The 23,742-nt window shown below is 49.2% G+C and overlaps 1 protein-coding gene across 2 annotated transcripts in view; it reads right to left on the reverse strand.

The window, feature by feature from the left end:
- Positions 1–526: 526 nt before the first annotated feature.
- The window catches only part of ARMH4 (armadillo like helical domain containing 4), a 56,727-nt gene continuing 33,511 nt past the window's right edge, over positions 527–23,742 (reverse strand). For both annotated transcript variants that reach the window (XM_088539145.1, XM_088539150.1), the window contains exons 6-8: positions 5,488–5,519; positions 1,504–1,638; positions 527–1,313 (exon numbers count right to left, since the gene is read on the reverse strand). In XM_088539145.1, coding sequence (XP_088395271.1) covers positions 1,245–1,313; positions 1,504–1,638; positions 5,488–5,519 — 236 coding nt within the window. In that variant the 3' untranslated portion in view covers positions 527–1,244. The remainder of the gene's footprint in view (positions 1,314–1,503; positions 1,639–5,487; positions 5,520–23,742) is intronic.

Below are 23,742 nucleotides of genomic sequence, written 5' to 3' on the forward strand. Positions count from 1 at the left end.
CGATTAGTCCCATCTCAGCCCCTGGCTCTCCCCCTCTGCAACGTGCTGCCCTTGCCCCACGCTACCTCCAGTCCAACCTTTGAGGACCATCTCCCAGGCCGGCGAGGCTGCCTGTCCCACAGCTTCAGTCAACCCTTCCCTTTTGGCCATATATTCCCTCACTTGACCATCTTGCAGCCCTCACTCCAGCTGTGGCCGACGCCGAATTACGACTACCCTCCTATCAGCCACGAAGCCCTGGACACTGGCAGCCCCCAGCTCTGCAGCTCCCAGCCCTTCTGCGTTGGCTTGTGCGGAGACGGGACCCGACACCAGCAGATCTCCCAAGGGTGGTGCCGTTCATGGAGCTTTCAGAGACTGGTAACACCTGGCAGTTACCCGTTGGGAAAGGAGATGGACTCGCTGTGAACGCAGCCTTGTGGAAGAGGTGAACCAGTCCCTCATGCCTTCAGATAGGAGTCAAACGTGCCTTTTTGGTCACCTATTTGCACACTGAACAAAAGCCAAGAGATCCATGTAAGACTACCCATCGCTACGTGTGTGCTGGTATTTATTGTGCTGTAATGGACAGTGCTGGTTGAAAATGGACTAAGGTTTTGGTTGTGAATCAGGTGTTGAGGCCATTCCTGTGTGTTTCCAAGAAGCGTGGAGCAGAGCTGAAGGGAGATCTAGGGAAGAACAGGTGAGATATTGGGTTAAAGAGTGTAGAAATGTGTTTCAAACTGTATCAACAACACTGTACTTGGGCACTTCTCAGTTGACAAGGGATATAGTTCAAGTGTATAACTCATTAATTAAGCAGAGCAGCTAATTTAGCACTAATGAACTCTAGCTCAGGTAATGTAACATTTAAAAAACAACAAACTGGTCATCCACAGTAAAAATTTCCCTAATTCGCCGATTAGGGTGAGCGCTATCGTTATGATCAGCTTACTGCCAGCCAGAACCAAGAGAGTACACCAGGATAACAGGAAAATAATCATCCATATGCGTCAGCTCCGGCTGGAGCAGCGTGTGCCGTGGATCTGCATGAGGTGCCGGTGTGAATGAGCAATCTCACTAGTGCATCGAAACAAACACCACTGCGCGTTACACGTGGATTAGAGCATGCCGAGGCGCCAGGCCCTGCGCGCCGGCGCCGAGCGGCTGGTGGCAGAAATGCAGCAGAAACTCCTCTGTTCTTCTTCTTCTCCCCTCCCGCGCTTCCAAAGTCACCGGGTCTCGCAGCGGCTCCGTGGTTCGGCTCAGAATTCGTCTTCCGAGCTGTCAGCCAAGAGCATTACTCGGTCCTGCATGCTGTTAAACTCTCTCTGCTAGGGGAAGAAAAGAAAGAGTGAAGAGCTCCAAACGCGGCAGGAAAACGAGCAGCCTTCGGCCGCCAGAGCTGCCATCCCGCACGTTTCATCCCGGAGAAGCCCAGAGTTCCCCATAACGAGATTGCGGTTACTCTAACCCAAACTGGGACCCAAGATGGATGGGTGTTCTCCATTCCTGCTGTCGTACCTTTCTTTTGTGCCTCTTTGAGCCATTTCTCCTTCGGCGGTTCATGATCTTAATGCTGTAGAGTGCTCCTAGGATGAAGAGGGCTCCGGCTATCCCGACTCCTACAGGAACCAGCATTCCCGACATGTATCCTGCCTGCATGGAGAAGAGACAAGTCACTCACATGACCGTGCGTTCAGGGTCATTCCTTCCTAGCCCAGGAGTGCAATATATCCCTGTGCTGCCTTCCTCTGAGTTTACTGTGTTTGGGGCCTTATTACTCCTGCAAAAGATGAAACCAATGTACATGATCCCTAAAAAAAGAAATCTCTGGGAAGTCTTCAAAGCAAAAGTGCACTTTATCGGCCTCTGTTTTACACAGAAATTCCTGGACTGGTTCAGACGGGCTCAGCACCCTGATCCAGCAGTGACCAGAGGCAGCTCTTTCTGAGGATGTGGTTGATATATGGGGAATAATCTGCTCTCACATCAATTTTTTAGTGAATACAAGATAATTTGCTACTCCTTCGACCCCGTTTTGTGATGTCTTATCTAGGGAGACATCAGGGCCTCGTGCTGCACAGTGGCCACAGAGGCTTAAGGACACATTAAACAAAACCTCACAGTTTCCAAACCAAATCTTTGAAGACTCCCATCCTACTAAAATCTCTGAATTAAAACCAAATTTGATGTGAACAAAAGATTCTGGAAGGGTTCCCCTGCAATGACCAGAGCTGAACTGACCCTTTAGGATTTTAGGGCCATTGGAAGCTGGATTTTGAGTGACTCGCTGGCCTCCCGGGCCCTAACCAGTCGCTGCAGAACTCAGCTGGAAATCCCGGCCGTTCCATAACCATTGGCTTTGCTCATGGGCACTTCCTTACGACAGCAGCAGCGACACCCACGTTTAGGAAGGGAAGTGAGCGCGGTGTAGGGTGAAGTGGCTGCTAACAAACATGCAGGTGCACAAGCAACAGCTCCCAGCACTCCAAGAGCTTTGCTGCACGCGGTGTGAAAGGGGCTGAGCGCCGCAACAAGCTCCCGGGCGTCAAGCGAGGCTCAGACGTGTGAGTGACCATGGGGCTTAACAGGGCTCCGTCCGGAGAGCGGCTGGCGCAGAGCGGCTCTGGCTCGGCCCTCCAGCCGAGCCGGGTCCTGACGCGCTTCCAGCCAGCTCTGAACCCTAAAATGTGTCTCACCATGACCCAACTGCTAAACACACCCCGGGCGAGCAGCGTTACAGAGCTCCCGTGCCCCCCAAACAGCGTTGCACCGACCCGGGACAGCAAGTGCTTCGGGGCACGGGTGCTACCTCTATTTCCAGCACCCAGAAGCGGGTCTCTAAAGAGCTGAGTTGCAAAACGCCCGTGTGCGGCGGGACGAAGAGCAGGTTTGCCCTGGCCCTGTGCAGCCCAGGCTGCCGTTTTTTGGCTTTTTTGTGCTCAAACCCTCAGAGCCAGCGGGTTTTGCTCCGCGTGGGAGCCTCCCGCTCGTGTCCCGCTGGGCGGGCAGGGAGAGCGGTCGCAGCTGCAGCTGCTCTCAGGGACGCACAGCAGAGGCGGGTGAGCTCCGAGCTCCCCATTTCCCCTCCGCACACCCCAGAACAGACTTTCTGGCAGGTTTTACACGACGCAGAGGCAAACTTCAGCCGGCCGCTTGCAGCAGCTCCTGTTCACCCGCGTTCCCAAGCTGCACCCAAACCCAGCAACACCGCCTTGCACTGCAGCTTATCTCTACACACCCCTCATTGAGGAAAAGAAACTCCCTTCCAGGTGCTTTGCTCTGGTTTCATCAGGAGCACAAAAATAGCTGCTTTCATCTAGGACAGAGTCAACGCTAAGGAGGGCTCCTTGGTGCTAACAACGCTCTTTGAGAACCTGCTTGTTTTTCAAATAACAGCAGCTCCGTGCTGCACCCCGGGGCTGTTGGGGTGGATATTCAGCTCCGTCTTGCCTGTTTGCTCGGGCGCCCTCCCAGAAAAGCAGCCCCTGCTCCGGGGTGCGCTCGGGGGATGCCGCCTGCCCGCAGCCGCCGTCCCCAGAAAGGAGGCTAGTGAGGACGCAGGAAAGACTGCATCTCCTCGAGGTAATGAAGATGCCTTAATTGGGTCATCTAATTAGTGCACTGGCAGGTTTTTCTATTTCAGGAATTTTGCTGCTGGCACAGGCGGGGAGGAGGGCTTGGAAGGGCCTTTCTAGGTGCTGCCCAACTGAGTTTCTGTATCAAAAATCACTGTTTTCCATAAGGTGCCTCCTCCAGCCTCTCTGCAAGCCCTTAGCCCGCTGGGGCAGCCCATGCTCTTTCTGAGGCTTCCCCAGACAGCTGGGCGATCTTGTGTCCCAAAATGCCTGCAACGTGGTCCCAATCCAGCCTTTTTGTCCTCCAGGGGATTTGCACAGGGTTTACACGAGTCCGGATGAGGATCAGCTCCCTGGCACCTGCTCCTGGCTCCACTTCCCGGTGCTGGTCCTTCTCCAGGGACAAAACACACAGATGGGGGAGCAGGACGCGCACACGGACGGGGAGCAGGATCCTGGTGTACAGGGGAGACTGTAAAACAGGGATGACCAGGCTCTACCACATGAAGCGAGATATTACAGATGGTGCTGATAAACGAGAAGGAAAGGGGCTGAGGAGGTTTATTTGTGGGATATTTACTCCATCGCTATGTGGGTGGCAGTGAGGGGGCTGTGGTTGGGCTTTTCCCATGGAAACAGCGATTGCTTTAAGACAAATGAGCAAGATGAAGGAGCTGCCATCCCCCCTGGAGGGCGGCAGCTCGAGGGGAGCTTCCCTGTTCGGAGGCCGCTGAGCGCTGCGGGGCACCCTCTGCAGCTCCCTCCCTGCCCAAGAGCAGCCCTGAGCAGGCACCCAGGAGGGAGGGATGCCCGGAGGAAGGAGGTGCACGTGGTGGTGTCGGTGCAGCCCGCGGTGGCGCCGGCCCTCACGGGTGACGCGGACACGGACGTGCTCCATCCAGCCGGGCGCTGCTTTTTACCTTGGCTGGCAGGGCCCTTCCCTGGGCCCGCAGGCTTCGCGCCGGCTGGACGCCCGGCCAGGCCGCTCTGCTCCGCGCGCCAGGCGCCCCGGCCGCGCCGCCTTCCTGCGCGGGCACAAAACCACCTCAGCGGCGGCGCGGGAGCCCTCCCGCTCCCAGCCCCGCCGCCCTTGGCAGGGGATCTCATGGGAGGGCTGGGCTCGCTGGTGACAGTCTGCTCGAGCCCCGTGACAAGTTTTCAGGGCTGAGAGTTTCCCACCAACTCATCAGCCCATGTGTTTTTCTCCTGCACTTGCTCTGTTGCTGCTTCCAAATCCTGCTGAGTCGCAAAACGTGTCTTAAAAACACTGCTGCCAGCCCTTTCTTAGTTTCACTGCTTTGCCGCCCCCGACACAACGTTCAGAAGGTTTCACAGCCCTTCCAAAATGTCAGTATTTGCCCTAGGGCAGCGCCTCTGTCCTTGCTAGTGTGACTCTTGGTTCCACGTAGCACCAGTTGGTAACACCAGGGAGCAAAGGTGAGGGGCTGGTGTCTTTTTAGTGTTCCTTGCCCCTTGCATCTCCAAGACTTGGAGCTCCTCTAACACGTGGTGGCCTCTTACACATGGGTTTAGCTCAGGAGCAGTGACCTGGTAACAGCCTTGCACCGCGTACTGCAAGTGCACTACAGGGGGGACCCAAAACCTCAGAGAAAAGAGGGGCAGAAAAGTTAAAGGGAAATAAAAAGTAACTCAGATGTTCTGAAGAAAAGGTATTTTATAGTCCAGAAAAGTCTATTAAATAACCCTGTCACTGGTTTGGCTCTTAGCTACCCATCGGGGAGGAACTGTGGATTTACACCAAGATACAGAAGCATCTGTGCAGTTCACTGTCTGCCAGAGAAAATTTTTAAGTCCCTTCACAACTGTTTTTGTAGAACTAATGAACCACTGGTGAGGGTTCATTTATTTCTCAAAGTAAAAATATTTTTGCTTTTAAAATGATTGAGAGAAACACAGAGCCTCCTACCTTATCTTTCAGCTTCTCCATCCAGCTTCTCACTGAAAAATAAGACAAAATATGAGCTGTAACCACGCTACATATGTTATATTAATTAGGGACAAATGATAATGATAGCATCAAAGCAGATGCTAATTAACTTGACAAGCTTCTAATGTTTTTCATTAGACCCCCTCAATCCTCATTCCTGAAGGAGAGCAAAAGCAGCAAATCAACAGGAGAAACTCCCCAAGCCACGTGGCAGCCAGGGAGCTTGGTTTTTTCCTGTGTAATCCGTGCTTTGTGATGCGATTAAAGGAAGATGAGGAAAAGCAGTGGTTGAGGTTGCTGATGTTTATCCAGCGCTTCTCGGACACACGCTGGGCACATCTGAGAGACAGAAAACCCCTCCTAGCAGCACTGCCTCCTTCCACCCGCCTGTTCCGCAGAGAGGTTCTGCCCTCCCTTACACACAAGCCCGTGCTGCCATCTAAAAAGACCTTTTCTCCCATTAGCCCTTACACACAGCAGCAGCTCTCAACCTCAAAACCACCTGAGGACAGGGAGAGCCCTGAAGGTGCTGAAATACCAAACCATGCTTTAACGTCCTTCTGAAAGTTCATTCTGTCCAGGCTGGACTAAATCCCAAATGCACCATTCCCCTCACGGAGTGAGCCCTGGTTTCCAAAGGAAACCTCCTTCTTCCAGGAGCTCCTTTCCAAGCTTTCATGAGCAGTATCAGAGCTTGCTTCTTGGCACCTATACATGTCAGTGTAACCATCCTTCTGAAACAAAAACGTTACTGCGCGCGAGCGGGCTGCAGCCGCAGCGCCCTCCTAAATTGTTTTTTTATGTCTCAGATAAAATACGGAGCAGCAGTTGGGAATTAATAAGACTCAGCTCAGACCTTGTCAGCATCACTGAATTGAGCGGAAACATTTGAACGAGTTTGACGTGACTTGAATAGTCACCTTTAATTTATCAGGAACATGGCACCGTCCAAAAGAGCAAAGCAAAAGAGTGCAAACAGGCAGGGGCCCCTGTTTCAGACAACACACTCTCGGGGAAAATTCCACTTAAAAGTCCCAATATCACTCTCATTTCTTACCTGTGCTCCATTCCAGGTCTCTGGGATGGATGGTTATTCCCAGCTATCTAAGGACAGCCCCAGGGAGCGTGTGGATGCTCTGGAGCGGGTCCCGCGCGCCGAGCCGGGGAACAGGCTGCGGTGCTCAGCCGGCCCCGGGTCAGGCGAAGCTCACGGGCTGTTTTTACCCATCTTCCATAACAATTTCACTGGATGGGTGATCCCATCAATAGCTGACCCGAAAACAACGGCGCCCCTCTAGCCACAATCAACCCCAGAGCGTTCCTGGCGACTCCTGCGTAGCGGCTGGTATTTGCACCGGGGAGATGGTCTAATAATATTCCACTACCTGCTTGCAAAGAACACAGACAGCGGCTTCAAACCCTCCTGCGCCACAAACCAGAGCAGTTTGTCTGCTGGGAGCCACGGCACAGACCTTCACCTGCTATCGATGCCCTTGCCCGTTGGTAAAACGGGCCTCGTGTCCAGCAAGCAGAGCACGTCAGACACCTTCCCGCTGCATCCAAACCGCAGGAAAACTGATCCCTCTGTCTGGCCACATCCACACTGCTCTTTAGGAGAAGGAAACAGGGGCACGTTATGTTCCTGAGGCCCCCTTGCCATTTAAGTCTGGCATTAGGAGGAGTGGGTTCTTCACAAGCTTCAACAAACGATCCAGGTGGCTTTTGGCTTCTTGTCGCCTGCCACCAGCACCCCGGGAAATGCCGGGAGCCTCCGAAGCTCCTTATCTTGCTTGTCCTCACACAGAAATCTCTGCCAGGGGGTCAAGCACCGCCTTAGAGAGAAAGGGTTTGAATGTTTCTAATGCACCCAACTGTTGTAACCTTGTGAGGAACCACCAAGCCACCACGTCACTAAAACCCAGCACTTCTCCTGCCACTTCTTTACACACAGGCAGAAACACAGTGCGAGGAACCGATAATTTTTCAAGTTGGAATTGAGATCTATGCTGAAGAGCCGCCGTCAGTTAGATCTGGACTGCAGACTCTAATTAGACATCATTATTCAAGAGATTAATATGCTCAGCTTGATCTTGGAAGAACATTGTGGGTGGGATTTTCTCATACAAATGAAGCATTCTTGGAGAACACCGGGTGCCTTGCCAACGACACCCGGCGAATAATTAGTGTCAAATAATCTATTCCATGTATTTTTCATCACATCCTTTTTATTTCTTCCCTGATCACAGAACGTCCCGACCAAGCCGCAAAAGCCTCTGGCTTGGGAATGACTAACACGTGCGCGCAGTGCTGGATTCTTGTCCCTGGCATTTTAATGACTAGGACAAGGAACCCAAACACCCCCCAACTCTCTGCCACGGCTCTTGTGAACCCTGGTTTTCCCTGGGAGCCATCAGGCCGGTGCAGGGCCCTTCTGCAAACCACAGGCAGAACCTGATGCTTCCTCTGTGGTTTACACAACACCTGCACATTGGCAATTTTAATTTTAAATCACTCATAGGTTAAGATTACCAGCTGGAACGTGGAACTGCACAGACAGATGAACTATCCGAGCCCAACCAGGATGAATTCAGATGGGTACAGATGCACTGGGCTATTTGTAGTCCTCTTTCCTCTGCTTTCTCCTTGAAAACACACAGACAGCCACAAGGAGGCCAAGGTACCAATGAAAGGAGTTTTGCTAAATGTTCCTGGGAGGAACCTGCTCCAAGGGAAGGGCTGGAACACCCATGAGAAGTCTTTCTCCACGTCTGCTTTGCGCCCGGAGCTCTGTGCAGGGGCAGGAGGAGACGTGGAAGGATGTGCAACGTGAATCCAAACAAATCCTTGCCAGAGATATCCAGTGTGTTGGGCCAAGCCCCAGAGCCAGCCACCCCAGCAGAGTTCCCGCTCCGGCACGGGTTTCCCTGGAGCACCTCTCACCATCCGTTCCTGCGTCCCTCTGCTTCCCACCACGGCCACAGCGTTGCATCCCCTCTATGAACAGAGGCAAGCGGCCCAGCTTCTCGCCAGGCTTCTCTCTAAAGCGGGGTGACCAGTTACAATTTACAACAGAGGATCGAAGGGGAAGCGGTTTGGGAGCTGCCTCCAAGCTTGAAAGCTCCGCGAGGGCCGGGAGCTTGCGTGGTTTACAGCAGGGCACAAAGGCAGGGTTTGCCAGGGCTCCTGCCTATCCTGCTACAGACAACCCAGCCCCGAGGACAGGGGACGCCGGCCGAGGCCAACGCTCTGCCAGGAGCAGGCACAGGATGTCACTTGCAGTGACCACTGCGCATCCTCAGCCGGGAGAAAAAGTGGGTCCCTCTATACAGCTTTTAGCTTCCCCCAGTCCTTATCAGTGGCCTTTGCTCCTGTTTGGATTACTGTTTACCTAGAACTAGATTATTGGTTATTGCTCATGTCTCCTGAACCCCCTTTTATTCTCACCTCAACCCTAAAAGCTCTCCATCTCCATGTGAGGAAGAGCTTCTTTGCTGTGAGGGTGCCAGCCCTGGCACAGGCTGCCCAGAGAGGCTGTGGAGGCTCCTTCTCTGCAGATCTTCCAACCTGCCTGGATGCCGCCCTGTGCCCCGTGCTCTGGGTGTCCCTGCTGGGACAGGGGGTTGGACTAGGTGATCTCTAGAGGTCCCTGCCAACCTCAACCATTCTGGGATTCTGGGATTCAGGAGCTTTAGTTTTACACCCGTCCATAACGCAGCATCAAATCTCTTGCCAAGGGCTTTTCCCTTGGAAATCAGGAGCACAATCCTCCAGGCTTCATGCTTAGGCAACTTTTAATAATCCTAATAGCCTAATTATCCACTGCAATGCAACGATAAGGCCTGTTTAATAATTCTGCTCACTTCTCACTCATCCTCTCCCTTCTCCAGATAAGCAAAGGCTTCACCTCCCGTGAGCATCTCAGTCAATAACTCTGGGCCTCATCCCCACATTCCACCTCTGCCTTCCTCTCCCAGATGCCCTGATGCCCTATCTTGTCACTTCAGGTTCCATCTTATCAGATGGTTTTAATCACATTCCTTTTTTTAATCACCATCTGCAAGTAACTGCTTCTGCACAGCCCAACAGGCACATTCTCCCTTTCACCTGCACATCTAGAGGTATTTTCCCATCCAGCACTTATACCTGGACCCAAAATTGTCACGTTGATACTGGTCTGCCCATCTAACAGCCTCTTTTTAATAATTTTCCATCACGGCCAGGGAGACCAGCTTTGCAAACGTGACACCAGGTTCCTATACATTCTCCCAAGGACAAAGGGACTGAAGGATGGTTCTGTTGTAAGGAACTGAGCCGGTGCTCATACAGCCTGGGACAAAACGCTGATTTTCTCCCTGAATTCCTGCAAGACCTCACAGCAAGTGCTCACGACCGGCTATCAAAACAAGGAAACTTCACCCTTATCCTTAGAATTTTTACAGTGACCACCCTGCCAAAATAGTTACACACATTAAGAGTCTGCAGTGAGAAAATGAGATGTTCCCGTGGTGTGAAGTACCTCTTTGCTCTCCGCTGCGCCCGCGAGAGCAAGTAACTGGCCGGAGTTAGTTCTGTCCTTCACCTTGCAGAGGTGCACACGATTTCCAGAGCGTATTACGTGCTCAAGCAAAGCATGAAAATAAAGACTGATGACTTTAAATCAGTCTGTAGACACCAGGCAATCTGTCCTATTACATTACAGATTTCATCCCTTTTGCTTTCAGATAAGACTTTCTTTTAAATGAGACTAGAGAGAACAATTTTGCAAATACGCTCTGTGCTTCATCTGCTTGGCTCTGACAAGTTAATGGCACAAGGCTGCATCTACTCCATTTCCTTAAAAAACACAATTGCAAATTTACTTACTAGCACAAATAAATAAAAGAGAAAATGGCATTTTGCTGGCAGGCAGAATATTTTTAACATCAGGAGAAAAACTGCTTCTACTCGATGGGAATTTTGATGAATGCGTTTCCTTTTGTGACCACCCGAAAAGGGCTCGAGCGGCCAGATAATCAAGCAAAACAAATGTCAAGTTGACTGTTATCATTTATGTTTTCAGGAAAAAAAAATCTGTCACGTGAACTTTGAACCAACCAAGCTAACTTCTACAGTTATTCTGCCAGTCAGTTTTATTAATGGAACAGGATATAACCTTTTCTATCTCTGTGCAGCTGAAACTCAAGCTTGGCTCCGCGTTATCACCTGCCAAGACCTACCAAAACATCTCCAGAAGGAAAGGGAGATGGGAGAAGCTAAGGTTAGGAGTTAGGAGGTTCTTAATTCCTCTTCTGGCCACATTAGTGCTTTAGAAATTGCCCTCCCTATGGCATTGGGTTGGGTTTCTCCTTCTCTGTAGCGAACACCCACCTCACCCCTTGCTCCCTGCACTTCTCTGCAAATGCATTTCTCCTGCAGCGCCTTGGAAGCACTCGTTGGCTTGGGTGAACTATTTGCTTCTCCCTAAGTGATCCCAGACAGGCACACGATGTAAAAACAGAGCTAGGGTAGAAAACCTCTCAGCATCCTAAGAGTAGAAGACATTCGCAGGATGTTGTGAATAGGCTGTCACAATATGTTGCATGATTAAACATTTAGTGCCTCGCACAGTGTACAAAACCTACACGCGCCCTGGGAAAAGGACTGGAAGTGTCACTTATGGAAACAGGAACAGATCCTCGGCTGCTCCGCGCTGCCTCAGCTCCTGCAGCAACACACACATCTACCAGCAGCTGCAAATCCCCGATGCTTTAGCTAAGGGGCTTTCTTGCATGCCGATAAGTTCCACAGACCCAGTTTTTATTCATAATACAGTCACAGAGCCCATATTGCAAACACAAAGCATTCCTAAAAATAAGCAGGAATTGGGATGTCTTATATCCTAACAGGTTCGGCAGCTGGTAGCCAACCCTCCTCGTCAGTAAAACGCATTGAATCATTACTTACTCGAAAGGGAAAAATGCTTGCAAGGCTGAGATTTATCCCATCCAACTTCAGGCACTTATCTGAAATGCCGAAATTAGCAGCGTATCAACCTTCAGCTCCCAGAGACCCAGAGACCGACACCTGCAAAATGTGATTTGTCCCCTTCAGGTCTGGATTCTTCCCTAAGATTTTGCTCTCCAGCTCTGGCTGCAGAGAGATGTCCGGGCAGCTCTGACGCCTGCCTTGGAGGAGAGGGACCTGGGCCAACCTGCTTGGATGTTTCCAAACAGAAAGTTTCCCTGAGGGTAAATGCAAAACCTAGAGACAAAGTGTGACAGAATGAACGAGAAGCAGAAAGGCTCCAAAGCCACAGGAACGGGGGAGGCACACGCTATTGTTGACATATCCTGGGATTTACTGTCCACAGAAGCTGCCTGATCCCTGTTCTGTGATTCCATCTTCTTTCCCTGCATCAGAGTCAAGTCCAGCCTCCACCACATCAGTCCTACTGAACTGAGAAAAAAGGTATCTTAAAAGCACCTCAAAGGCCTGAAATACAACCACCACTCCACAGCGTGAACATGCCATGACTGCAAGGTCCAGTATCTCGAGGCTGAAAGGACAGGGTGGTCTCACGGGGATGGGTGAAGATCTCTCTTCAAAACACACAAAAGTTCAACCTCTGGGTCCCCTTGACGTCTTGTTTCCCCCTCTCTTCAGTCACTGGAGCACTCGGCCATTTGAGCTGGAAGTTTACTGAAAAGTCTGGCAACCCGCACGGGAAATTTCAGTGCAAACAGTTAAAAATTGGCCAAGTCATAAACAACTAAAACACTTCAGGGAAGATCAGTCACGTTTAATGTTATACCCCGGCGAGCCGCATGTGTGGGCAGCTGCTCTCTGCAGTGGGGGGAATTCAGCAGTAAACAGAGCCCAACCTCAATGCCAGATTTTTAAAACACTTTATGACAAACCAAGAGACTTGGTTGGACTTTCCTGATTTACTGCAGTTGAGGACGTGGCCTCGAACATAAACCCCCTGCATCATCACGCAGGTCTCCGCTCGGTTTGCAATCTGCCCAAGTCATCGGGGGGAGCAGGGAAAACAAAGCTCAATAAATAACAGCACCTCCAAGCAGCTCTGCAGCTTTTGGGAAGCTCTGTCATCCATCACCAACTCAGGGAACCTGCAAAAATGTTCCAGGAATTTTGTGCTCACGTACCCCAATCTCAGACCTTTCTTGCCCAACTCTCCCTGCAATCAGGTGTTTTGCCTGACCCAGGAGTGTAGGACTTGACCCTTTCTAAAAAGAGCATGGAAAGGAAATCAGTCTTAAACTGATTTTCAACACTCATTTTTTCCAAAGAGCCTATTTTCTGCTCCATAACCCAGCACCCTTTCCCATAATCTGGGAAAGACAGACACCATTTTGGCAAATTAAAACTCAGTGTCAAGTAGCCGGGATGGCAGGAGTGGAAAGGCACGAGAAGCTGCAGATGGAGAGAACATCCCCTCTGCTCCCACGGCGTCTCGTTTCTGTGCTCGCCGAGCCTGGGTGAAGTATCTTCAAAACCCCTGCGCCCTCTTTACCCGTGTGCAGGGAGCAGGGCTCATTCTGCCACGATGCTGCCCCAACCACTCGTGTGCTCCAATCCTTTCCAACATAAGCCACAAAAACTTGCTCATCTGCCTCACCGAGACCTCATCCTTACCCATTTGAAGGATCAACAGTCAAATTCTTTTTTTTTCTCTACTTCAGTTTATGTTTAGTATTAATCAAGCCCTGAAAAACTTGTTTTGTTTTTTCCTTTCATAAAGAGCAAATATATTTTTCAATATTATTTCCTAGTGATACCGCATAAATGAATTTCTGCAGAAAAGAAAATGCTAAAACAAGGCAGTTTCTATTTTTACATTTAAGAAAAAACGACGTATTTTTTCAGTTGAAGATTTGGCCGGTATTTCTCCTGGAAAAATGCAACACTAGCCATGAAATGGCATAAGATCAATAAAGTACTAAATGGTTGGAAATAAAAATGACGGAGTTGACTTTTAAGGGAAAAAATAGACATTGAATTTTGTTTTCAGCAAACAATTCTAGTAATTAAACCACAAAGCCCTGAGCATCGATTAGATGCTGGGAATAAAATCCATTTATCTCAGAGACTCATTTTCATGCAAATACTTGTGACCATCAGCAGAATGAGCACAGTCCAGGGTTAGCTGCAAATGAAAAAGTATTCGATTATTTTTGCAAAACAAGGCTCATTTCACATTCCTTCTGCATCAAAACCCAAACACTGATGCCCACCACGATGGGATGTGTTTGTACTGCAACATCAAACAGAGACTTAAGGTTCCTGACCCTGGTTCGATAGCCTTGAAGCTGTCCTGTATAACCACAGGCAAGCCAGATAATCTGTTTTTCCATTTCCCATCCCTAGCAGGGGAATATTAAGAGCAGGATATGAGAGTATCTTCTCACCCTTCAGTCTGTCTACTTTATTTCTATTCTCAGCTGCTTGTGTCAGAGACTCTTCATTTCAGTAGCCCTCACCGCAACATCTCCATGTCAATGGGATGTTCTGGAAGCTCGTGCAACTCAAATATTAAATCACTGTAGGATAGTCTAATCCAGGCACAAATGTCCTTTAGGGCACCACTGGTTTAAGTATCAAAGTACCAAGGGTGCCAAGGAAAAACAGATATATTCTTCCTTTGGGACCCTCCCTAGCGCACTCAGAGAGAACATGTGGTATCACCTGTTCTTGAAGACAGGCATGCAGGAAAGATTTTAGCAAATGTTTGCAGGGGAGAAGTGAACTATCCAAAGACTAAAATTGACAAAACTGTCTAAATTACAGCATGGTCCAGGTTGGAAAGGACCTCTGGAGATCTAGTCCCACGCTCCTGCTCAAGCAGGGTCACCTAGAGCATGTTTTCCAGGACCCTATCCAGGTGGTCTGTGAATGGAACAAGGATGGAGACTCCAGGTCTGTGAACGAGGATGGAGACTCCATGATCTCTCTGGACAACCTTTTCCAGTCGCTCTGTTACCCTGAAGACAAAAGGGAGATTATTCCTCTGAATACATATTATGGCAGTGCTTAACAGAGGAATTGAGTCCAGTCTTCCTCCTGCTCCAAGGAGGAACATTAAACATGGGAATAACACACCAAACTCAGCCTTATCCATAGCCCTGAAATCCCAGAGCAGCATCATTTCAACCAGACGTGAGGATGTGTCCTGCCCCAGGCGTGCTGCTACGTTACATGCTTTAGTTCTCATTGATATCTTTGGTAAAACATGTAAAACTGTGCAAACTGCCATGTGAAACCCAGCCTTGGGGAGCAGGCGACACCCAAGTGCAACTCATCAATATGTGCTTGTTTGAACTTCATAATTAAGTCCATAAATAAATAAGCAACGCTAATAAAGGGTCCATGAAAGGACATTATGCTTAATTAATCCGTTCTACCTTAGCAACTTCCCGTTAAGGTCAGCATGAACCTGACTGAAGATTCAGGCAGGTGGCCAAAATCTCATCTAGTGCTTATGGTGAAAATCACAATTGTGTAAAAACCTGGATGGGGAGAATGGCACACAAATGTAATAGCAGTTTCATCAGGCGGGTGAGAGAAGTGAATGGGCTTTCCTCAAAACTGCCCATAATGTCAGGAATAGGCCTATGGGTACGGGCCAGAGGAAAACGCCAGAGAGAAGAAAACAGAACGAGCAAAGTGCAGAGCAACCACTGGAAACAGTGCAGAAAAGGCAGAAAGAAGAAACCTTACTAGTAGCAAAATACACTGATCATCTGGGGTCTTACACTTGCTGTTGACTTACTCCTGACATCCACAAACGGCTCCTGCCGCTGTGAGATTTGACCCCCTAGAAAGCAGGGATGCTCCATGAATTATGGCACTCTTAGAGACTCGAGGTCTGAAGAGGAGCAGGAGAACTGGACACTGCCCTGGAGACAGCGGGTTAGACTCCGGGCTCCAGGAAAGCTGCGGCATGAAGACACTCACGTCTGGAAGTGAGGCAGACAGGGAGGTAATGACATATAGCACCAGGCCAAGGTAGCCTAAACGATGTCTGCTGCTGGCTGTAATACCCTTTGGATTAATGTCACCACCCTAAATTTATAGTAGTTGAACAGGGGGAAAATGTCCTCTGGATAGATTCTATTAAGTCATGTAACATCAGACTATATGATCAAGTCATAGGATTTGATGCATCAGAATGTGTTATTACACCACAGACTAAAATAAAATAGAATTCGGAAAAGTAATTCTTTCAGTACAAGGCTGTCTGCTACCTACAGGACATGGAGCTATGGACAAGACATCCAGCTACAGGTCCCGGCACCTACTGCATTACTCCTTGTCCCTTGCTGTTTTCTTGCCCTGCTCACAACTGGAAATGAGCTGTCCCCACGTATCCATGTGTGTCATGTGATGGGAAACCATTTTTGTCCTCATATTCTCTAGAGAGTCAGTGACAGACCCCAAAACAGGTTTCGGAGTCACTGTCAAGTCTTTCTCTACTCTCTCAGCAAACAGAATTCTCTTGCTTTATCCCTCTAGCAAACACCCCTGCCTGCCTCCAAAGCCATCTTTCATCGCAAGGCCTCAGAGCAACGAATTTAGATGAAGCAGAAACCAGACCCTCAAGTGGGGACGTGCTGCACCCCTAGGAGCATCTGGTAAGCACCAAGCTGAGTCTGGCAGGTGTCTTAAAATGATTTTTCAAGGGAAGGGGGCTCAGATTAAGGTCATTTCTGTGCTAAATTGGGACCCCTCTAAGCGAAGGCCTCGTCCCTCTTCATACAAGCAATGCAGGAGTCCAAATGTTTTCTGCCCGTAGCACGTGGCAGAGAGGCTGCCAGAGGAGCAGAGCACAGGAGCAGCATGAAAGTCAGCACTACAAAGTCCCATTTTTCTGACACTGTGATCTCTGGTACCTCTTTTCTGAGCTTCCAACTCCGCTGCTGTCGCTGGGGGATGCTACAATCTTCGCTGCTGTCGCAACGTGGCCCTCGGGTGAACTCGGGTTCATCCTGTGCCAGCAGCACGATGTCGGATCAGATGGTGTGGGCCCTCCTGTGATCAGAAGGCTCTGCCTATTGATTCCTAATTCCAGTCCCTTCCAAGTCGGGCAAGGGAAACACAGCTCCTGGGACAGCAGCAGCCTGACTTGGATGGAGAGTCACTTCTTGGCAGCAGCAAGATGTATTTATAAAGTGCCACTGTATTAGAACAGGAATTATATCACTGTTCCGCAGGCCAGGAGCACAGAACAGCGGCGTGGGAGAACGCCGAGGGCTGCCTGAGCTTTTATCACAGACAAATTTAGCAGCCTCATTCAGGCCAAAACCGTCTGAATCATTCATGTCACATCTTTCATGTCATAACTTCCTTTTAGATGCGAACTTGGGAAGGGAAGAGAGTTAATGGCACCCCACCCCCTGGGAAGTCATCCTGGGACGGGGCTTACCGGAGCGTCCTGGCGCGGCCGCGCTTCTCCCACCCAGGAGGGCCTCCATGAGGACCGGCGGGACAGGCGGCATCTCCGGGAATGCCAGGAGGAGGGATGGGGGCACTACATCCTCTCTGGGGCCAAAGGGAGAGCCCCGGTCAGTGAGTCCCAACACAGACCCAGTGTAACTCAACCACTGTGACAAAAGCTGTTCTGTTTTCCCCACGCCTTGACCCGGAACTTAGCTCCGTAACAAGATACCCAGTCGGTAACGATGGACCAATTCGTGACCCGCGTTGCAAGGCCGGTGTTGAATATAAGGGATTTGCAGTGATGCGACAGCAAATCCAGGCTTGGCCCCTGCACACTTCCCCCAGAGATCTCCAAGACCTGACCAAACAGCAGGACCACCTACCACTCCTTGGAAATAACCTGCTGCCAACGGTCCAGCCACAGCGACGCAAAGGCAGGCTCGAGTCAACCGGCCACCGCTCTGCTCCGTTCACAAACCTTCCACCGGGTCATTCCTTTCCATCCTGGGCAATGTGATCTATTCTCAGCAATATTCGAGGTAACTCCAGAGCTTTACTTCCATGGGTCACTCTGTCCTGAAGATTGCTGTACAAGAAGCTGTGACAGTCTCCCAGCTGAATGGCAGGAGGACACCTTTGTATGGACGCAACAGAGAGCCAGAGGTGGTCAAGATGGGCAGGCCTTGTCTACAAACAGAGGAACCAAGGAACAACACGGAGATGTGACCAACTCAGAGCCACCAAGTAGGCAGTGATGAGGGCAGGACCATCTTCTCCCACCTCAGCCCTGGAGCTCCCACGAGCTGCCTCGCTATCTAAAAAACAAGCCTTCTCCGCTTGTGTCAGCTCATCTTTCTAAAATCTGCATCCCCGAGCCTTAGCAATGGCATTATTACGGCAGGACAGGCAGTGTTTTAATTCCCATGATGGGATGGGCGACAATGTTCTCGATTTTGCTGCCTTGGAATTAGCAGCTCCCGGACACCTCGTGTTGACTGGAAGAGCTGAGTGGGTCTCAACATTAGGTGCAAACCTGCTCCAGGATTTCAGCAGTGCCAGGCCAGCAGAGCGGCACTTCCCAGCTCCTCTTCTCCAGCTTCACCACAACATCCACCCTCCCCAAATCAGGGTCACCAGAGCCGTCACAGGCAGGGATTGCTCTTTACTGGGCATACTGTCCTGATACCTGGCTACAGGTTAGTGTTAATACTAGTGTTAATAATAGTGTTAATACAGGTTAGTGTTAATACTTAATACCTTCTGCATTAAGCAAGCTTGGAGTGGGATAATTCAAAGCAGAGTCCATGATCTATTCCACTTCAAACACATTATATGACATCCCTCAGGCCTTGCTAAACAGAGTCCCCAAAACAGAAGAACCCAGAGCACAGACAGGTGTGAAACAGAAGCAGTTTGAACTGTTCTGAGGGGCTGGAGGGGACTCTGGCCCTCAGCTTGTGACACATCAACACAGACGACTGCATTCTCATGCTCAGCACTGAAACATTCCCAAAGCTTAGCAAACACCGACTGCTCAACTCCTACAAGACCTGCAAAGCATCTCACCTTGCATGCTTTCCAAGACCTTCCTCAGCTCTGCATCCAGATTCTTTAAGGGTGATGGAAAGCCAGGCAGAGCAGGTCTCAATGCTAGGATATAAGAGCCAAACCTCTCTCACATGGAAAAGGGGAGCTTGCCTCACTCAGCCCAACACAACGACCACTGAAAGGGAAGAGAGCAGCATCTATAAGTACATTTGTGGGTGCAAGCACCAGGAGAGGAGCTAACTGAGGCTAAATAACCCTGCTGCCACAGGGACAAGGGGATCGTGAGCACCGGAGTCTAGAAAGCCAAAGGCTTCTCGTTATCCTGACAAGAAGACTTTTCACAGCCCTGCCCGAACCTCAGAGCAGCTCTGAGGTGGTGGCTGCAGCACCTCGGTGAGCTGGGGCTCCTCTCCCCGTCCCTGCACATCGGAGCTCCTCGGTGCCGCAGGTAAAACAGCCTTTTGTCACCCCACGCAGATGGGGCTGTCCCTGTCACATGATGGGGACAGACGAAGGGGATGGATGTTGCTAAATGCTGCATCAGAAACTTCTATCAACGTGAGGGGTTCTCTGCCCCAGCAGGCAGGGGAAATCCCGCGCGTGGCAATGCCAAGTCGGAAAACAGCAATTGGGGCATCCTGACCCAAACACACCTGGCCTTTCCATGCTTTAGATGCAACGTTTTTAGAAAGCCACGAATCTCGCCTCGATCAAGCAAGGTCTCTGCAGCCCAGCAATGAACGGGACTTGGGGAACATCTCCCTGAACGGGGCTAAAGAGAGCAGCTCTCTCCACGAAGCGTCTTGCAAAAGAAGTGCTCTGCAGAGGGTGCAGGACACGGCTGCTCGCAGAGTCTTCCCCAGAGCTGCACAGGAACGATAATTATTCAGCTTTTTTACTTCTGAAGAAGCCAGCACTTTGCAAACATTGGAAATGATAATGTGCTGTTTGCCGTAAATGCAGTAATTATATCTAGAACTCTTCATTAACACGGAAATGGCAAATAACAAATTAGAATCAAGCATCTACAATTAAGCTAAAAAAGCAATGGTAATTTGTAATTCTTAGCAAGGAATCATTTTTCATATCATTTAGTGTGAATGAGGGCTCATTATGTAGTAATATTTAGCTCTGCCACGGCTTTTCAGCTTCATAGCTTTATTAATTGGGTTCACTCCAAGTCCTCCAAGATAAGCAAGCAGTGTTATCTTCATCTATGGCCTGGGAAGGCAAACCAGAAAGTGCCATTAAGTTGTGCTTAAGGCCACATGGAGGTAGACAGACCAAAACCCAGTGCAGAAGGCAAATCTGGTACCTGCAGATGTTTTTGGCATAGATACAAGTCTCTTCCAGTTGAGCACAGGAACTTTCATTTCATCCAAAACAGGTTTAGAGCAATGCCAAGAGCTTCTGCCAACTCACCCAGAGTCCTGTTGTACCGTCCTAGCAAAAAGCCATCAAGATGACACCTCCTATTCAATTAACAGCAAAGGTTTTATTGAAAGCTGAGCCACAGGAGGCAATGAGTGTTCAAAGTCAGTGGATATTTCGCAGTGATAATGACTCAGACACCTGATGACAATGAACCAAAATGGTTTCACTGAGACTGTACTGGCTGAGGACAAAGCAAGTTTGACAGATGAAAACTCTCCTAGGGGGTGGAAGGTGACAGCCTGATGATGGGTTGTCCAAACGAAGGAGTCACAAAGATATTCGGCAGACAAAAGGTGCAGAAGGCAGCTCCCTTTTTAGCTCACTAGGCAGAAATGTCTGATCTCAACCACAGCAGCACTGCAGAGTTTCAGAAGGAAAATGCATCGACTGAGAGCAGCAATTTTAGTTACTGCCTAGATTGGTAACTTCAAGGCATGGATCTGGGGAGAGGCAGGACGTGGCTTTTTTGTTCTGGACAAGCAGGACTGGTTCCTCGGGGCTCCTGGCGTAAAAGGATTCTGAATGGACGGGCCAGACCTCGGACTCTGCATCTCCTTGATCTCCCTCAGATGTCACCCCTATGCCCCATAGAAACACCTTTGCCTTGAGACTTCCCTAAATCCAAATCAAACACCAGCCCTAACTCCATGTCCATTCGCCCCTGTATCCTTATGAGGTCCTCACATTTTAAACTTTAATTTCAGCGGATTGGCTGTAGCAGGGGCTGCAGAACTAAGTCCCTCTTCTCAGCAGCTCCTGTTAACAGTTGTGAGGGAGGCTCTGCAGACAAGGGAACATCCCCAAACTGTCTTATGTTTGCTGCCACTGCATGGACCTCATAAAATCATTTCCCTGATGCCTGCATCACTTCCCACACATTCCTGCTTAGCCTTTTAAGCGAAGGGGTTAAGCTATCCCCAGACTGTATCCGGTGCCTGCATTTTCCTATAATTTCACATGTAGCACAAAGCACTGTTTTAGGAGCAATGCTATGAGCTGTTGCTGAATTCCAGATGCTCCCTTGGTCTTACCTACTTCTTTCAGAAGCAAAATCTTCCCAGGAAGACAGAAAACAGGGTAGGATGTTCCTGTGCTGTTTACATTAACAGGTTCCTCAATCTTCAAAATGCCCCACAAGACCATGAGGGAGTTGCCAGAGGATGCTTTATGACATTCTCCATTCCAATCCTTCCACTCGGAAATGAATGAATCTGGTGTTTTTCCAAGTAGATTACGATAATCTTTAACGATTTACTTACACTGAAAGGGCATTACCCTGATTGGAAGTGGTCAGACATGACTCTCTGACTAGGATAGTGATGCGACTTTCAGAGAACATTTTGGAATACGAACATCTCCAAACGTACTGCTGATTTTGCTGCCATCATCTGTTCAAATAACAGAGAAATGATTTGATGTGTGAGAACCCTCACAAAACGACCCGAATAGAGCATCAGAGTTCAATCTGCTTCCAAAGTAACTGCAAATGTTTATTATCTAAATTATTATCTAAATGCCGGTGGCGACTTCCAAAGCCCGTGAAACAGGACGGAGTTTTCTATTGACTTGACAATGTTGTATCGTGTCTTTAAAAGGAAACTGCCCATGACTTCTACACGCAGAACTCGCTGAGGAGGCCCAAGGAAGGAACACAGGGCACTTGTGAGGTTGTTTTAGCATGGGCGAGTCTGGCCCTGAGCCTGGCGGGTCTGTAGGACACGGTGGCACCGACAGGGCAAGAAGATGCAGTAAAAAAAAAGACAAGAGGAAGCAGCAGGAGGAGACATAATGAAGTATTTGAACACCTTTGCCAGGATTTTTATCTCCCCGCGCGGAGATAAACCTCAACATTACACACTAAAAGTAATCAGCATGGAGAAAGACAGGCTATTTCAGCAGCTCCAGGCAGGGGCCTGGCTGCTTATCTTCCAGCAGGTCTTGCAAAATCCTGCAAACAAGTCAGTGAGGAAGCGCTAATCTCTAAGTCAATGTTCACAGTCCTTTTTAAGAAGGAAACTGTTATCCAACAGCATATTTCAGATAAATCCAAAGCCAAGGAGAAGCTGGGAACCAGAAGTTTCTTTTAGCTGCTTCAAAGTATCAGAAGTCCCTTACTCTGTGCTTGAATATTCTGGATTTTCTTGGTCATAACAGCAAGATTCTGCACAAGGAATTCCCTTCCCTTTCCACAGCATGGAAAACATCTCCATGGGTCACTTGGAGTCTGTAATACTTTGTAGGTACAGAAACACTAAAACCACAGAGTACTTCTGTAATGTAACCCTAAGCATGAAAGATAAACTACTGCCCGGTGATACTGTGGATGAGTTGATGGATTTAGCCACTTACCGATCAAGTCTGATTAGAGATTTGATCTATGGACTGCATGAACCATTGATTCAAACCAGTTTGTCATAATGTCATGATCTATAAATCTGTTCTGTAATTGAGAAACGCTCTTTATCCACATTTATTTGCACTACCCTAAGAGATAACAGATTCACCAAGGCCGAGACGCGCAAAAATGTGTCTGATACACAATTCGATATGAGCTTATGGACCAAAAACATTGGCAGCTTTGGGAATCCACAAACATTTTTATGTGCAAAAGTAAATCTCCATTCCAGCATTGTGAGCAACAAAAAAAGATGCTGCAAAGCAGAGCAGAACAAACCTATTTGGTTCCTTGCTGAAACACCATTACTTTCTCTGCTATTGCACCAGCTTTTCTGCACTGAGGAGCAAAGATAAGACCTTGCCTGTGCTGCAGTCGGGAAATAACTCACCCTAACAGCAACAGAGCTGCAGGACAGGTCAGATGCATTAGGAAACGCGCAGAGCCTTCAGCATTGGGGAAGGAGCAGATGTGAATTCACATTGATGTGTGTACCTAGCTGCACATCTCTGATCCCGGAGCTAAATTACTGACAGGGTCACTCCTCTGATTCCAGAATGAAACGTCTTATACAGCAGCTGGTGAATGTGAAAGGCACTGGGTGGACAATCATCCTGGAAAGAGCCTTCACTCATGCAGCATTATTCCCCACCCGTGGGGGTACAGCAAACTGAGTTGATTTCTGGGGCTTCTGTCCATGAACTCGCTCTACGGGGCTGTGGGGGGAAGTTTGTGCCAGAGGAAGGGGCACAGGGATGCCAGTTCTGCATCAGTTCAGCCCCATATCCCGTCTCCGAAGGGGGATGCCTATGAAGAGCATAAAAGCAGGACCAACACAGTGATACCTCCTTGGCTCTCTCTCCTGCCTCCAGTAATTCACTGCTGATCCAGGTCACATCTTTCCCATTTAACAGGTTTTAACAGTATGTAGTTTTACCTCAGCAACAACCAATAATTTTGTTTATGAGCTAAATAATAACACTGGGAGGAGAAGGAGTTTCTTGTTAATTCTTTCTACTGTTGCAACAGCTGAAAGCCTCTCCACGATGACATTCTCATATGCTAGATGCTCTACAAACATGCAAAGAGAGACAGCATCTGCCCTAGAGCACTTAAATGAATAAAACACTCTAAGAAGCACCATTATCTTCCCATTAATGGATTACAGGACTAAGGCCCGGGAGGTGTAAGTGATTTGCTCAAGGTCATATGAGAAAGCAGCAGCACTGGCAGTAATTAAACAGATGAGTGGACTGGGTTCCACTTGCAGCCACTTTAGGTCAGATCTGTCTAGCAGGTAACTCTGACCGTGGCCAACAGCATCTGCTAAGGAAGAGCTTAAGAACAGGGTAATCACAGAGCAACCAGTGCCCTATTCACCCTTCTGGTACCCAGAGATTTGTGGCTCGGGGACAGACGCA

Source organism: Tinamus guttatus, unplaced genomic scaffold, assembly GCF_059628265.1.
Source record: "Tinamus guttatus ecotype Peru unplaced genomic scaffold, ASM5962826v1 Tinamus_guttatus_pri_ptg000048l, whole genome shotgun sequence".
In the NCBI taxonomy this organism is placed as follows: Eukaryota; Metazoa; Chordata; class Aves; order Tinamiformes; family Tinamidae; genus Tinamus; species Tinamus guttatus.